Here is a 16,812-nt window from a genome sequence, read left to right as displayed (position 1 = left end):
TTGTAAATAAAGACAACCAGCTTTTCCAGGTTCATAATTTATTGTACAAATTGAATTATCACATGATGAGTTGGGATTAGCTTCTCCAGGCATGGGAACTTAACAGATGAGGTTAAGAACTGTAGACAGTTTAAAATCCTATAAACAAAGCAAACAGTTTAGATACAAATGTGGTCAGCTTTACTTTGAAGACATTCAAGAATTACTAAGATAACATGAACCCATTGAAACTGAATGCAAATTTATTAGATTGTCAAAGATGTGACACCAAAAAAATTAAAGTCTATCTCAGATTAATACTTTTTTTTTTTTTTTGAGACAGAGTTCGCTCTTGTTGCCCAGGCTGGAGTACAATGGCACGATCTTGGCTCACTGCAACCTCCGCCTCCTGGGTTCAAGTGATTCTCCTGCCTCAGCCTCCTAAGTAGCTGGGATTACAGGCATGTGCCACCATACCCGGCTAATTATTTTTTATTTTTTATTTTTTGTTGAGACGGAGTCTCACTTTGTCACCCAGGCTGGGGTGCAGTGGCCGGATCTCAGCTCACTGCAAGCTCCGCCTCCCGGGTTTACGCCATTCTCCTGCCTCAGCCTCCCGAGTAGCTGGGACTACAGGCGTCCGCCACCTCGCCCGGCTAGTTTTTTGTATTTTTTAGTAGAGACGGGGTTTCACCGTGTTAGCCAGGATGGTCTCGATCTCCTGACCTCGTGATCCGCCCGTCTCAGCCTCCCAAAGTGCTGGGATTACAGGCTTGAGCCACCGCGCCCGGCCTAATTTTTTTTTTTTTTTTTTTGGAGACAGAGTCTCGCTCTGTTGCCCAGGCTGGAGTGCAGTGGTACAGTCTTGGCTCACTACAAGCTCTGCCTCCTGGGTTCATGCCATTCTCCTGCCTCAGCCTCCCGTGTAGCTGGGACTATAGGCGCCCGCCACCGCACCCGGCTAATTTTTTGTATTTTTTTAGTAGAGACGGGGTTTCACCGTGTTAGCCAGGATGGTCTCGATCTCCTGACCTTGTGATCCGCCCGTCTCGGCCTCCCAAAGTGCTAGGATTACAGGCGTGAGCCACTGCGCCCGGCCTAATTTTGTATTTTTTAGTAGAGACAGGGTTTCACCATGTTAGTCAGGCTGGTCTCAAACTCCTGACCTCAAGTGATCCACCCGCCTCAGCCTCCCAAAGTGAGGGATTACAGGCGTGAGCCACTGTGCCCAGCCTCAGATTAATACATTTTAACCTAACATTCCACCTTTAACAAATAAGCTACCAACAATTTAGTATGATCCTAAAGGCATACTATTAGAAAAGTCTAGCATATAAAGTAACATCTTTTTTTTTTGTTTGGAGACAGAGTCTCACTCTATCCCCCAGGATGGAGGGTAGCGGTGTAATCTCGGTACACTGCAACCTCTGCTTCCTGGGTTCAAGCGATTCTCATGCCTCAGCCTCTCGAGTAGCTGGGATTACAGGTGCCTGCCACCACCACACCCAGCTAATTTTTGTATTTTTAGTAGAGACTGGGTTTTGTCATGTTGGACAGGCTGGTCTCGAACTCCTCACCTCAGGTGATCTACCCACCTCACCTTCCCAAAGTGCTGGGATTACAGGCGTGAACCACCACGCCTGGCCTCTCCGTTTTTGTACTGGGGATACTACCACCCTCCTGAAGTTAGGAGGTAATTAATATAAAAAACTGGACAAAATACTACCTGTTTGTTAGGAATAAGCCAGTGATCACTGCGTTCTGGGATATGCAGTCCCTAAGGTCAACTGTTGAGATTGGAAAAGCTCTTAGGCATTGAAGAGGCCAGGCACAGTGGCTCATGCCGGTAATCCCAGCACTTTGGGAGGCTGAGGCAGGTGGATCATTTGAGCCCAGGAGTTCAATAGCAACCTGGGCAACATCACAAAACCCTGTCTACCAAAATACAAAAATTAGCTGGGCATGATGGCGTGCACCTGAAATCCCAGCTATTTAGGAGGCTGAGATGGGAGGGTCACTTGAGCCCGGGAAGCAGAGGCTGCAGTGATCAGAGATCACACCACTTCACTCCAGCCTGGGCAACAGAGCTAGAGTCTCAAAAAGAAAAATATCTGGGCTGGGCACGGTGGCTCATGCCTGTAATCCCAACACTTTGGGAAGCCAAGGTGGGCACATCACCTGAGGTCAGGAGTTTGAGACCAGCCTGACCAACATGGTGAAACCCTGTCTCTATTAAAAATACAAAAAAATTAGCCATGAGTGGTGGTGTGCACCTGTAATCCCAGCTACTCGGGAGCCTGAGTCAGAATCGTTTGAACTAGGAGGCAGAGGTTGCAGTGAGCCAAGATCATGCCATTGCACTCCAGCCTGGGCAACGAGTGAAACTCCATCTCAAAAAAAAAAAAAGATAAAAAAAAAAAAAGATAAAAATGTCTGTGAAGGAGAGCTACAGCAGATGAGGATGTGGCATTTGGGCTTTCCACATATCATCTATTGCCAACACAACAGAGATTTACTCATTTAAAGGATCGGCAAATGGGGGTTGGAGGATTATAAGAAGAAAATAAAACCTATGGGGAATTAAGGATAAGACAGAATTACATAAAAATTGGAAACAAACTAGAAAAAGAAATATTTGCAACTGATATAAAAGGTTGGTTAACAATTACATAAAGAGCTTCCAAGTCTGCAACCTCTGCCTCTTGGGCTCAAGCTATTCTCCTGCCGCAGCCTCCCAAGTAGCTGGGATTACAGGCGCCTGCCACCACACCCGGCTGATTTTTGTATTTTTAGTAGAGATGGGGTTTCACCATGTTGGCCAGGCTGGTCTCAAACTCCTGACCTCAGGTGATCCGCCTGCCTCGGCCTCCCATTGTGCTGGGATTATAGGCACAAGCCACTGCCCCTAGCCTCTTTTTTTTTTGAGACAGGTCTTGCTCTTTTGCCCAAGCTGGAATGCAATGGCGTGTTCTCAGCTCACTGTAACCTTTGCCTCCTGGACTAAAGCAGTTCTCCCACCCTGGCTAATTTTTGTTTTGGTAGAGATGGGGTTTCATCATGTTGCCCAGGCTGGTCTTGAACTCCTGGGCTCAAGTCATCTGCCTGCCTTGACCTGCCAAAGTGCTGGGATTACAGGTATGAGCCACTATACTAGGCCTCTTTTTTTTCTTGTATGCTATAAATTTTGCAAAATGACAATGGTTTATTTTTATAGTAAATGTTGGGGAAAAATCCTAACATCAAAATGGCTTAAGTTATAAAGGTTTAAATGTCAACTTCTTACCATTTATGTTGCTTTCACAGCTGGAGTTTTTTTGGACCTTAACTTGAAATATAAGACAATCAAAGCAATGCTTCCATATGTGGCCAGTACACACTGAGAAAGAAAGAAAAAAGTAAACAAGACTTGTTGCATCTATATTATTTTAAAATATAACTGCTTAAAGTTATCATTAATACTTACATTCCTTCTACCTGTGAGAGTGTAAGAGTTGAAATATTTTTTAATACCAGTGAACTGGTATTGCGCATCACTTTCTGGACCTGCCATAATTTCAATCTTTTAAAAAAAGAAAGAAAGCAACAATAAATTGGTTTGGATGTAATTTAAAAGTAAATAAATTTTGTCTTGTTTTAGTCTAAAAACTCAAGGTCACTGCATATAAATACTGTAAATATTTATCTATATCTCACCCAACACAGCAGTAGCAAAGATGGTAGAAAAAGCCTTCCTGATAAAGCTTTTGGAAGTAGGATTTTACCTTGATTGCTATTTCATGAACACCTCAGAATACATAAAATCACTCAGCATAAGAGGAGAACACAATAGCCCCTGCTAAGTTCATTCTCTGACCCAATACAGCTTAATGTTTTCATTCCTGGCTCCATCACACCACAGTACGTTGAATTAATCCATTTTAAGGCTACTTGAAAATTGGAGCTGCTATTTTTCAAACGTTCTCAACAGGTGATCATCAACAGCTCAACTACAAGCCCTACTTTTACAATTTTTCTTGTTATAAGTAATTTAGGACCTCCATGGGACAGGGGAGAAGGGATCATTTACTAAATGGAGTTAATAATAGCTACTGGTGGTAGTAAGGAAGCTGGAATCCTTGCACCACCACCAAAATAGATAAAAGATTTAAATGTAAACAGTGAAACCAGAAAGTCCTGGAAGAAAACATGGGGAAATATTTAAGTCATCTCAGGGAAGGGAAAATATTAAGAAAAAAATGCCAAAACCAAAAAGACAAAACATAAAAGGATAACCAACCTATTAGTCAAAGAAATGTCAAATGAGACCAATATTTAATCAAATGAGCAAAGATAAAATTATGGTAAGTAGTAGTATTAAGTACGTGAGAAAACAATAATTCTCTCTCTGTTGCTTGGAGTATAAACTGGTACAACTGGCCGGGCGCAGTTGCTCACGCCTGTAATCCCAGCACTTTGGGAGGCCGAGGCGGGCAGATCATGAGATCAGGAGATCAAGACCATCCAGGCTAACACGGTGTAACCCCGTCTCTACTAAAAATACAAAAAATTAACCGGGCGTGGTGGCAGGCACTGCTAGTCCCAGCTACTCGGGAGGCTGAGGCAGGAGAATGGTGTGAACCCGGGAGGCAAAGGTTGCAGTGAGCCGAGATCGCGCCACTGCACTCCAGCCTGGGTGACAGAGCGAGACTCCGTCTCAAAAAAATAAACAAAAAAACTGGTACAACCTTCAGAAAGTCCAATTTGGCAGTATCTATCGAATTATAAAATGAGTGTACCCTTCCATCTAGCTGCTTTTTTTCTCCAGGAATTTCAATATTACCCTTATTGAAATACTACAAAGTGGAAACACATTGTGTGGTTCAAAGATGGTCAATGAAATATTGTTTATGAAAATCTTTGTCTATTTATAGAAGACTCATTAAAAAATGGTTTCCATTAAACGACACAAAATATGCACAGATCTTTGTGTACCGACATGGAAAGATGTCCCAAGTAACGTTAAATGTTGTAAGAAAAATCTTATTTCTGGATTTTATAAAGCACGTCAATGGTTCTCTGATTCTTGTCCCTAGACCAGCAGCATTAGCATCACTGGAAACTTGCTGGTGCACATTCTTAGGCCCTACCTATTGAATCAGAAACTCTGGGCCCAGGAATCTATTTTAATAAGGCTTCTAGATAATCCTGAAGCATGCTAAAGTTTGAAAAATACTGCAGTAAATGAAATAGAAAAACAAATAGTGTATTAAAAAAACTCTGGAAGAATATATAGCAAAGGCGGCTTCATCTATAGTACCTGTGTATTTTACAAAGGCATGAATTTCTTTTATAGACAAGATATATTCGAAAGGTCACCAGAACAAGAGCTGAAAATTCGTATGCATGACCGCCTATCTACCACGACCGACACCACGCCGAGTCGATTGGCAACACAGACGAGCCGGTCGAGGTCCGGTCGAGATTGGTAGGCAGTGACAGTGACTCAGCTGGGTCTTGATGAAATGGAAGAGGGAGATATCTGTGAGGGAGTCATTGCTATGGAAACTGGAACTCCCCCATTCAAAGGCTTTCAGAGGCATTCTTGTGTAAAGAATTGGCAATGAAAATTTGAGAAAAATGACCTTAATTTTCAAGTTTCAAGAAGGTTCTTGGAGCAATGAAGGAAATCCAAACTTCCTTAGGCCTCTTCAGAGACCTTGTCCAGTCTAGCCCAAGTTAGGAAAATCTCCATTAAAAGTAACTTTATATACTTGATCTTAGCCAACAGAAGCGATAAAAGCAACTTTGTAATGTAGCTATCAACTGTTTCACTTTACTAAACTTACTAAAGACATACTCCCCCCCCCCACCATTCATTTCATGATACATTTTTGGATTCATTTCTTAGGGTGTGAAGTAGGTTTTCAGGAGAAACGCTACAGAAAACAAGGGCTTAACTTTGACCATTAACTGAAAACCTCCACTACATTACATCTAACGAAACTTTTTAGGAGAATATGCCTAGCAATACTAAGGTGCTTTAAATTTCCTTTACACATAATATGGGAGGAAGGCTGATGTTTTGTGATATCCCACAGAAGACTAATTCTGACTGCAGGGAAGTGCATGGTTCAAGAACTGAAATCAATCACTCAAGTTAGTCTGGGTCTTAAAGGAGGAGGACTCTTGAGAGGCTCAAATGGAGGGTGAAATGGGGAACGGGGTTGTTGCTGGTGAGAATGATGGAGTAAGGTCGAAAAATTTGGTTCTGCATTCTTCAGCATGCGGCAGGTTACTTTAGGGCAAACATAAAGGAACCCTTATGTTTACAGTGCCCTTTTTAAGACTCCTAGTTGTGATTTAATGTTGTTAAATGGTGGTCTGTTTTAATTAAGCTGCTAACAGCTCTTCTTGAGACAAGGTCTTGCTCTGTTGTCCAGGCTGGAGTGCAGTGGCATGATCTCGGCTCACTGCAATCTCCGCTTCCCGGAGTCAAGCGATTCTCCCGCCTCAGCCTCCCGAGTAGCTGGAACTACAGGCGTGCGCCACCACGCCCGGCTACTTTTTGTACTGTTGGTAGGGACGGGGTTTCACCATATTACTCAGGCTGGTCTCGAACTCTGGACCTCAGGTGATCTGCCCGCCTCGGCCTCCCAAAGTGCTGAGATTACAGGCGTGAGCCACTGCTAATCCTTCCGTGCCTCTCTCCATCTGTGAGATGGGCACTTTATTAAAGGTTCAAAGTGACCAGTAGCTCTTGTTACTTTCTCTATTCCTCGATATCACTATTTTCCTTTCTAACTTAACACCTACCTAGAATGGTGAGATCACGAGGTAAGGAAGGCAAAGATGAAGGACAACCACTCACGTAACAGAAGCAGTCTCTTGCACTCAAGGAGTTTACAGCTCTCCGTTCTGGCTACCTCTTAGGAAAGGCCTTCCCACTGATAGTCTACAGACTGAAATCTAACCTTTTTACAGCGGGCCTGGCGAACTGTAGGGGCCAGGCCACATTCACTCGCTTTGAAAAAGGCTGCAGTGTAGCTAAAGGAGGCCTGGCTGGCCAGCTTCCTAAGCACAGCTCGGTGGGAACAAACAGCTATGTGCATACAGAAGAAAAGAGGTTAATTCGGCCGGTGATGGGGGTCAGAAGCCCTAGTCCTCGTCCAATATTACGTCACTGGGTGACCTCGGGGGACGCTTCGCGGAGGGCCTCATTTTTCTCCACTGGCGAATGGAATTAAGGGTCTTCGGAAACTGTGGGAGCCCTTGGGCGCACCTATGCACCTCACCTCCAGGCTTCTCACCCGCTGGCCGCCCCCTTGCGCCCCTAGTTTTTTCTAGCTCCTTTCCCATTCCGCACCGTTTCTCTCCTCGAAAACTAAGACCTCGAGGTGTTCCTCGGCCAGAAACGGCGGGCAGTCCAAGCCCAGCCTCCCCTCTTCACCCACCTGCCAAAGCCAAAAATTCCGCAGCTGGTGTCCTTCAACAAAAGTAATCACCTCTCTCCCCGGCCGGAAGAAGCCGCCTCCCCCGCACGCGTTTAGCCGGCCACCGCGATTCGGCCTTCTGCGATGATTGGCTACGGCTCCAAGTCCCGCCCTTCCGATTCCTTTCTCTAGGTCACCTCCGCAACATGGCAACGGAAGTAGGGTGTTGAGCCCGCCCACACTTCCGGAAGAATTGCTCTGGAGCGTAGGTATCCTGGTCTGCACGTGTGTGAGTACCGCGGTTCGAGCTCAGTGCTAGCGGGGTGCTGACGCCGCGGGGCGGGTGAGTAAAGGGAGAGGCGAAAAAGGAGGAAACCTCATGGCTGTCAGGTCTCTCCCAGGCCTGGGTCCCTGCCAGGTACCCGCTAGATGAGTGTGGTTCGGCCACCTTAGCCCCGCTTCGAAGCCGGCTCTGTGCTAGCAGCCCCTGTAACTCCAGGCTTTGTGTTCCGAAAGTAGCCTAAATATCTTCGGTGCCCCTGGATCTCCTTACTTTTTGGAGCCTCAGTTTCCCTTTGTTTGAAAGGAAATTAAGGGTGAAATTCCCAGCAAACCAAAGCCCCTGAACTTTCCTGTTTCTTTGATACCCATCCCTGATTCCATATCCTTGGCCCCACCCGGTCATCACTTCTCTAGTCTTAAGCCCTTCTAGATTCTTATTGCCAAGTGTCTGTCAAAACTAACCTCTCCTGTCTTCTGTTTTCACACCCAGTTCTGGTTCTCCTGGTTTCTCTGCTGTCCTGCACTTGACTCCTTTCTTTTTCTTTCTTTTTTTTTAAATCACTGAGATAACAGGAAACAATGCATTTGAATCCTTCTACCGAATTTACTTGCCTTCAGTACTGTCCCTCTTCATGTCCAATCTATAGTCTGCAGTATATTTTTCTTGCTTATTGTTCTGTCGCTTTCCCTGCTTAAGTCTCTGACTTGCCAAAGTAAACTACCCATATCTAATTCAAGGTCTTCCACAAAAAAGCCCAACTTCTCCTTTAATGTTTTGAGACGGAGTCTTGCCTTGTCCCCCAGGTTGGAGTGCAGTGGCATGAGCTGAGCTCAATGCAACCTCCGCCTCCCAGCCTCAAGCAATTCTCCCGCTTCAGCCTCCCGAGTAGCTGGGCTAATTTTTGCATTTTTGGTAGAGACGGGGTTTCGCCGAGTTGACTATACTGGTCTCAAACTCCTGACATCAGATGATCTGCCCGCCTCAGGCTCCTGAAGTGCTGGCATTACAGGTGTGAGCCATGGTGCCCAGCCTCCTTTAAAATTTAACTTCAGTTTTTATGCTTTAATTTCCCAGTGGTCTAGCTGAATAATTCTTCAGAGACAACAGCAAGCCTTTGAGCAGTTGTTTGATAGGGAAATTGCTGGTGTTTATTGAAATAATAGGCTTTTCCCATCCATGTCTTTTCTCACATTCCCTTTCTACCTGTCAAGCTTCTGTTCATCTTTTACCCTTCAGCAAAAAGGATCTTCTTTTTTTTTTTTTTTTTGAGATGGCATCTCGCTCTGTTGCCCAGGCTGGAGTGCAGTGGCCCGATCTTGGCTCACTGCAAGCTCCGCCTCCCGGGTTCACGCCATTCTCCTGCCTCAGCCTCCCGAGTAGCTGGGACTACAGGCGCCCGCCACCTCGCCCGGCTAGTTTTTTGTATGTTTTAGTAGAGACGGGGTTTCACCGTGTTAGCCGGGATGGTCTGGATCTCCTGACCTCGTGATCCGCCCGTCTCGGCCTCCCAAAGTGCTGGGATTACAGGCTTGAGCCACCGCACCGGCCTAGGATCTTCTTTATGAAGCTTGCCTCCTTTACTGAAGCCTTATCCCTTCCTACATCTTTGTGATCATTTATAATCCAATTTACATTTTAAGTTACTTACATAATTGTTTTATCTTCAAAAAGTGCTTGTTCTTTGAAGGCAGAGAATTATATATTCATCTATAGAGCTACAGTGTATCTCTGACTTAACTGTAGCTGCTTAGTGAGTATTTGCTACATTGAATCTATAACTTACTTTTCTGGAAGAAGGTGGGTGGACTTGTGGTTTTGAAGCAGAGACCTTTGGAAAGATGAAGTATGGATTATCCCGGGCCTGACATCTAAACCATCTATATTGTAGTCCTGAATGTTGTCTAACATATTGCTGGAACAGTCTTGTCTCTTGCCTCATTGATCACACCTTTCTGAAATCTGCTATGAAGACAACATGTCACCATTATCTTTTTTTTTTTTTTTTTTTTGAGACGGAGTCTCGCTCTGTCGCCCAGGCTGGAGTGCAGTGGCCGGATCTCAGCTCACTGCAAGCTCCGCCTCCTGGGTTCACGCCATTCTCCGGCCTCAGCCTCCCGAGTAGCTGGGACTACAGGCGCTGCCACCTCGCCCGGCTATTTTTTGTATTTCTTAGTAGAGACGGGGTTTCACCGTGTTAGCCGGGATGGTCTCGATCTCCTGACCTCGTGATCCGCCCGTCTCGGCCTCCCAAAGTGCTGGGATTACAGGCTTGAGCCACCACGCCCGGCCACCATTATTTTTTGCATTGTTTTTAGGAGACCCAAACATGGCAGCCCTGGAGGAAAGCTTCCCCCGAGGAGGTACAAGAAAGATCCACAAACCAGAGAAAGCTTTCCAGCAGTCAGTTGAACAAGACAACTTATTTGATGTAAGTAGTATGCTTGTTTGGTGACACTCACGGGAAACTTTTACTCTAGGGTCTTGTGAAAAATGAGCCTTGTTTGAGAATGTGTTATTTTCCAGAATTTTTTTTTTGCGTTGAAGTCTGTGTCTGTAAATTTAATTCGTTTAGAGAGGCCATACCACCACGATCCTGTATCGTTTGAAACTTGGCATTTAGTATTAGAGTTTAAAGTACAGTTGTTAGCTGGGTGTAGTGGCTCATGCCTGTAATCCCAGCAGTTTGGGAAGCCGAGGCAGGCGGATTACTTGAGGCTAGGAATTCAATACTAGCCTGGCCAACATGGTGTAACCCTGTCTATACTAATACCAAAACTTGCTGGGCATGGTGGTATACCTGTAGTCCTAGCTACTTGGGAGGCTGAGGCATGAGAATTGCTTGAAATGACAAGGCGGAGGTTGCAGTGACCCAATATTGTGCCACTGCTCTCCTGCCTGGGTGAGAGAGTGAGACTCTGTCTCAAAAAACACACAAACAAAATAAAGTGCTGCAGTTTCTTGTTCTTAGGCTCTCTTTGCTATGTGCTATGTTGATGAAGGATGGAGAGGAAGCAGTTTTTTTTTTTTTTGAGACGGAGTCTCACTCTGTTGCCCATGCTGAAGTACAGTGGCGTGAGCAGCTGGGATTACAGGTGCCTGCTACCATACCTGGCCAATTTTTGTATTTTTGTTAGAGACAGGGTTTCACAATGTTAGCCTGACTGGTCTGAAACTCCTGACCTCAGATGATCCGCCCACCTTGACCTCTCAAAGTGCTGGGATGACAGGTGTGAGCCGCTGCGCCCAGCCGATGTTTTTCTTGTTTTTGTTGTTGTTTAAAGAGATGGGGAGGGATGATGTTTCACTCTGTTACCCAGGCTGGACTTAAACTCCTGGGCTCAGTCGATCCTTCCTCCTTAGCCTCCTGAGTAGCTGGAACAGCAGGCATGTTCCACTGTGCCTGACTGATCATTGCATTTTTACATGGGTTCCACATGTAATGGTCAGAATTTACATTAGACTTCACAGTCTCACCTAGACTAGACTGTGCTCCAAATGCTTGGGGAAAGGGAACTAACATTTGAGTGTGTGGCTTTAGGTCTATATTATGTAACCTTTTCAACTGTGCTGTAAAGCAGCAATTGCAATTCCATGATGAGGAACAGTGTCTTGCTCTGTCGCCCAGGCTGGAGTGCAGTGTTGTGATCTCAGCTCACTGCAACCTCCGCTTCCTGGGTTCAAACGATTCTCCTGCATCAGCCTCCGGAGTACCTGGGACTATAGGTGTGTGCTGCCATGCCCGGCTAAATTTTTTTGTATTTTTAGTGTAAAAAAATACAGCCTGTTGGCCAGGCTGGTCTTTAACTCCTAGTCTCAAGTGATCAGCCCGCCTTGGCCTCCCAGAGTGCTGGGATTACAGTCAGGAGCCACTGTGCCTGGACTTTATATAATTTAGCTGAAACCACATAGCTTGTTATGGTTGAAAAGATGAGAGTTTAACTTGGGTCTGTGTAACTCCAGTGTCCATTTTCATGCACTCTTCTACATTGCTTCTCAAACTGAGGAACCCCAGTGTTCATCCCAGTCAAGAGAGGAAGAACAGAGAGGAAGAACACAAGAGAGAAGAGACTTTGGGAACATGAAGGAGGCTTCTCAGACCTTGGGCAGAGGGAGCATTGGCAGCTCTTTTTTTTTTTTTTAAAACAAGAATTAAAGGAACACTTGGGAGTGGGATGGAGTAGGGTGGAGTGAAGGAGTAACAAAGCAAGGTGAGTGATTACCTGAAATAGGAGGGAAAAGTCAGATTGCTTCTTACTCTTGGGTCTTTGTGGGTTCCCCCTATCCGCTTCTAGATTTCTACTGAAGAGGGATCCACCAAAAGAAAAAAGAGCCAGAAGGGGCCAGCAAAAACAAAAAAGTTGAAAATCGAAAAGAGAGAAAGCAGCAAGTCCGCAAGAGAGAAGTTTGAAATCCTAAGTGTTGAGGTTTGTTAAAGTTGGTTTTCATTTAAACAATTGACCTTGGTTGCTTAAGTTTGTGTATGTTCTTTCTCTCTTCTTCCCTTCTTTTTTCCCTTAATTCCATTTTCCCCTTAATATATTATACTTCGTGTGTGTGTGTAGAGATTCTTGCAATTTATGATAAGGACTGAGCATGATTTCATCCTATTGCTAACCGATGCTAGGAATCTTTTTTTTTTTCCTTTGTATTTATTTATTATTTTCCAGAGACAGGCCTGACTCTCTTGCTCAGGCTGGAATGCAGTGGCATGATCATAGCTCACTTTAGCCTTGAACTCCTGGGCTCAAGCAATCTTCCTGCCTCAGCTTCACCTGAGCAATTGGGACTACTGCAGGTGTGTGTCACCTTGCCCAGCTAAGTTTTAAATTTTTTGTGGGGCTTGGATCTTGCTCTTTTGCCTAGGTTGGTCTTGAACTCCTGTGCTCAAGCAGTCCTCCTGCCTCAGCCTCCCAAAGTGTTGGGATTATAGACATGAGCTACCCACCATGCCTGCCCCCTTTTTTTCCTTTAGAACTGCTGTGGGCTTGTGTCCTCACAGGACTTGTGTTGTCATATATTCAGAGGTTAGAATGGACAGTAACTTTAGCAGTTATTCTAATCCTATCCATTCATTTCATATATGTGAATCCCATCTCCAAGAATTGAAGTGGTCTGACTGTGTTCCTTACATTTTTATTTTTTTATTTTTAAATTATTTTATTTTATTAATTAATTTATTTATTTTGAAACAGAGTCTTGCTCTGTTGCCCAGCCTGGAGTGCAGTGGTGTGATCTCGGCTCCCTGCAACCTCTGCCTACCAGGTTCAAGTGATTTTCCTGCCTCAGCCTCCTGAGTAGCTGGGATTACAGGTACACGCCACCATGCCCGGCTAATTTTTGTATTTTTAATAGAGACGGGGTTTCACCATGTTGGTCAGGCTGGTCTGGAACTCCTGACCTCGTGATCCACCTGCCTTGGCCTCCCAAAGTGCTGGAATTACAGGCGTGAGCCACTGCGCCCAGCCTTCTTACATTTTTAGATGATAACACCAATATATGTTAGCTGTAAAAAAAAAAAAAAAGTTAAATAACTTTGAAGGGGAACATTCAGATTTGAAGGGGAACTTTGAAGTGGAACATTCAGATTCAGAGTCAGTATTTTGTCCTATATGATACTTTAAAAAAAATTGTTAGACTTGGTGCCAACATTAGAAAACTAAAAATTTTTTTTATTTGAGATGGAGTCTCGCACTGTCGCCCAGGCTGGAGTGCGGTGGCGCCTTCTCTGCTCTGCTTACTGCAAGCTCCGCTTCCCAGGTTCATGCCATTCTCCTGCCTCAGCCTCCCGAGTAGCTGGGACTACAGGCGCCCGCTACCACGCACGGCTAAGTTTTGTATTTTTGGTAGAGACAGGGCTTCACCACGTTAGCCAGGATGGTCTCAATCTCCTGACTTCGTGTTCTGCTTGCCTTGGCCTCCTAAAGTGCTGGGATTACAGGCGTGAACCACTGCACCTGGCCGAAAACTAAAATTTTTCATGTAAGCACAAGGCCCATATTCCCTCATGTTTGTAATGACAAGGAGCTGAGTAGTGGTTGTGCCCTTTAGACCTGGTATGGTCACTCCAGACTGCCACTGTCTCCACTAGCTAGCTGGCTTCCTTCATTGTGTTGTCTGCCAGGCATTTGAATTTGGGTTGCTCAGAATAAGGTAAAAGGCAAAGGTGTCCTCCAGTATCCCAGTGCTGTTAACACTGTTGTATAATCTAGACCTTTCACAGTGCTCGGTCAGATATTTGAGAAGTTCACTGATATGTCCACATGTGTATTTCTTTTCACTTATAAAATTCCTGTAGGTTTTTATTTATTTATTTATTGTTATTTTTTATTTTCGAGACAGAGTTTCACTCTTGTTGCCCAGGCTGGAGTGCAGTGGCCTGATCTCAGTTCATTGCAACCGCTGCCTCCCAGGTTCAACTGATTCTCTTGCCTCAGCCTCCCGAGTAGTTGGAATTACAGGCATCTGCCACCATGCCTGGCTAATTTTTGTATTTTTTAGTAGAGACGGGGTTTTGCCGTGTTGGCCAGGCTGCTCTCGAACTCCTGACCTCAGGTAATCCACCCGCCTCGGCCTCCCAAAGTTTCGGGATTACAGGCGTGAGCTACCATGCCCGGCCTATTTTTTATCTTTTTTTTTTTTGAGATAGGGTGTCACTTTGTTGCCAAGGCTGGAGTACAGCAGTGTGATTACGGCTCACTGCAGACTCAACCTCCTGGCTCAAGCGATCTATTCACCTCAGAGTACCTGCGACTAGAGGCGTGCACCACTATGCCTGGCTAATCTTTTTTTTTGTAGAAACTGTGTTGCCCAGGCTGGTCTCGAACTCCTGAGCTCAGGCAGTCCTGCCTTGGCCACTCAGAGTATTGGAATTATAGGCGTAAACCACTGTGCTCGGCCTCATAGCTCTTAAATTGAGACTAGAAGCCAGATCTTCCAATCTTTCCTGTTGTTGTTCCCGTCCTTATTGTACACATTTCACTTTTTCTCTTCTAGTCCCTGTGTGAGGGAATGCGGATTCTGGGTTGTGTAAAAGAGGTAAATGAACTGGAACTGGTGATTAGTCTCCCCAACGGCCTCCAGGGGTTTGTGCAAGTCACTGAAATCTGTGATGCCTACACCAAAAAGCTGAATGAGCAGGTGACACAAGAACAACCTCTGAAGGTAAAGGAAATCCGAATGAAGCCTGTTATTGAAAATAAGTGGAACACAAATAGATTTAAAATTACAACTTTGCCAGGTGCTAAGAAGGGAAGGTACAAGGTCCCATGAGAGTTTATTATAAAGGAATTTTTGACTAAGTTGTTGAGGAAGGGATGCTTAAGCTGAGATCTAAAGAATGAGGGTTCCCTAGATAAAGAAGGAATGGCGCTCAGGCAGAAGCAATGTGATATATAACAGAGAGAAGGCTAGTATGTCTAGGTAAGGAGAACAAGAGAGAGTGTGATGTGAGATGGGCAGGAGATCCTGAATGGGGGCCAGGGCATATGCAGCCTTGCAGACCATTTTAAGTATTGTTTTTAAATTCTAGAATCAATGGGAAGTCCTTGAAATGTTCTCACTGGGGTCGGTGAAATGTAGCATAGCGTGTAGATTGAAGAGGCATGAGAAGTTCCTTAGAGACAAGTTAGGAGGCTCTTGTAGTCGTTCACGTCCTGAGATTGATGGTGACCTGGGTTCAGGATTTCCTGAGGACTGAGGAGGCAAAGTCATTGCTTGGTGATAGATTCAGTATGGGTGGTGGGGCAGATAGAGGTGTCAGGACTGAGTTCTAGGTTTCTGTGGTGCATGAGTTGATACTTGGTCATGACATCCTGAGATAGGAAACCCTGAAGGGGACCTGGATTGGCAGAGATGATCTTGATTTTTCAGTTTTTGAGACAGAGTCTCACTCTGTTGCCCAGGCTGGAGTGCAGTGGTATGATCTCAGCTCACTGAAACTTCCGTCTCCTGGGTTCAAGTGATTCTCCTGCCTCAGCCTTCCCAGTAGCTGGGATTGCAGGTGCCTGCCACTGCACCCAGCTAATTTTTGTATTTCAGTAGAGACAGGGTTTCACCATGTTGGCCAGGCTGGTCTCGAACTCCTGACCTCAAATGATCCACCCGCCTCGGCCTTCTAGAGTGTTGGGATTATAGGTGTGAGCCACCATGCCTGACCTATAATTTTTTTTTTTTTTTTTTTGAGATGGAGTTTCACTCTTTCGCCCAGGCTGGAGTGCAGTGGCATGATCTCAGCTCACTGAAACTTCCGTCTCCTGGGTTCAAGTGATTCTCCTGCCTCAGCCTTCCCAGTAGCTGGGATTGCAGGTGCCTGCCACTGCACCCAGCTAATTTTTGTATTTCAGTAGAGACAGGGTTTCACCATGTTGGCCAGGCTGGTCTCGAACTCCTGACCTCAAATGATCCACCCGCCTCGGCCTCCTAGAGTGTTGGGATTATAGGTGTGAGCCACCATGCTTGACCTATAATTTTTTTTTTTTTTTTTTGAGATGGAGTTTCACTCTTTCGCCCAGGCTGGAGTGCAGTGGCATGATCTCAGCTCACTGAAACTTCCGTCTCCTGGGTTCAAGTGATTCTCCTGCCTCAGCCTTCCCAGTAGCTGGGATTGCAGGTGCCTGCCACTGCACCCAGCTAATTTTTGTATTTCAGTAGAGACAGGGTTTCACCATGTTGGCCAGGCTGGTCTCGAACTCCTGACCTCAAATGATCCACCCGCCTCGGCCTCCTAGAGTGTTGGGATTATAGGTGTGAGCCACCATGCCTGACCTATAATTTTTTTTTTTTTTTTTTTTTTTGAGATGGAGTTTCACTCTTTCGCCCAGGCTGGAGTGCAGTGGCATGATCTCAGCTCACTGCAGCCTCCAACTCCCAGGTTCAAGCAGTTCTCCTGCCTCAGCCTCCTGAGTAGCTGGGATTTCAGGCAAACATCACCACACCCAGCTAATTTTTGTATTTTTAGTAGAGATAGGGTTTCACCATGTTGGCCAGGCTGATCTCAAACTCCTGACCTCAGGTGATCTGCCCGCCTCGGCCTCCCAAAGTGCTGGGATTACAGGCGTGAGCCACTGCGCCCGACCCTCAAGTGCTTTTTAATGGTCATGTAAGAGATAGACTGCAAAACTGACCACTGGATTTAGCAATATG

The 16,812-nt window shown here is 45.4% G+C and overlaps 2 protein-coding genes across 5 annotated transcripts in view; one reads left to right on the top strand and one right to left on the bottom strand.

Annotated features, from left to right (window-relative positions):
* Window positions 1-21: 21 nt before the first annotated feature.
* On the bottom strand, window positions 22-7,541 carry ATP5MK (ATP synthase membrane subunit k). Of its 3 annotated transcripts, none has more exons than XM_011735477.3 (4): window positions 7,410-7,541; window positions 3,443-3,538; window positions 3,263-3,355; window positions 22-138 (listed from the first exon to the last, which is right to left on the bottom strand). In XM_011735477.3, the coding sequence occupies exons 2-3, from the start codon at window positions 3,527-3,529 to the stop codon at window positions 3,266-3,268; spliced, it is 177 nt and encodes a 58-aa protein (XP_011733779.2). In that variant the 5' UTR covers window positions 3,530-3,538; window positions 7,410-7,541; the 3' UTR covers window positions 22-138; window positions 3,263-3,265. The 3 variants fall into 3 exon arrangements, with proteins under 3 accessions (XP_011733779.2, XP_011733778.2, XP_011733777.2); XM_011735476.2 differs by lacking the exon at window positions 7,410-7,541 and adding an exon at window positions 6,772-7,058; XM_011735475.2 differs by lacking the exon at window positions 7,410-7,541 and adding an exon at window positions 5,276-5,473.
* A 72-nt stretch (window positions 7,542-7,613) lies between these two features.
* LOC105478324 (programmed cell death 11) overlaps window positions 7,614-16,812 on the top strand; it is a 54,387-nt gene continuing 45,188 nt past the window's right edge. For both annotated transcript variants that reach the window (XM_011735466.3, XM_011735465.3), the window contains exons 1-4: window positions 7,614-7,731; window positions 9,987-10,099; window positions 11,964-12,095; window positions 14,665-14,832. In XM_011735466.3, the coding sequence (XP_011733768.2) occupies window positions 9,998-10,099; window positions 11,964-12,095; window positions 14,665-14,832 (402 nt within the window). In that variant the 5' untranslated portion in view covers window positions 7,614-7,731; window positions 9,987-9,997. The remainder of the gene's footprint in view (window positions 7,732-9,986; window positions 10,100-11,963; window positions 12,096-14,664; window positions 14,833-16,812) is intronic.

Source organism: Macaca nemestrina, chromosome 9 (genome assembly GCF_043159975.1).
Source record: "Macaca nemestrina isolate mMacNem1 chromosome 9, mMacNem.hap1, whole genome shotgun sequence".
Taxonomy (NCBI): Eukaryota; Metazoa; Chordata; class Mammalia; order Primates; family Cercopithecidae; genus Macaca; species Macaca nemestrina.
This window is presented reverse-complemented; position numbering and strand designations above follow the sequence as displayed.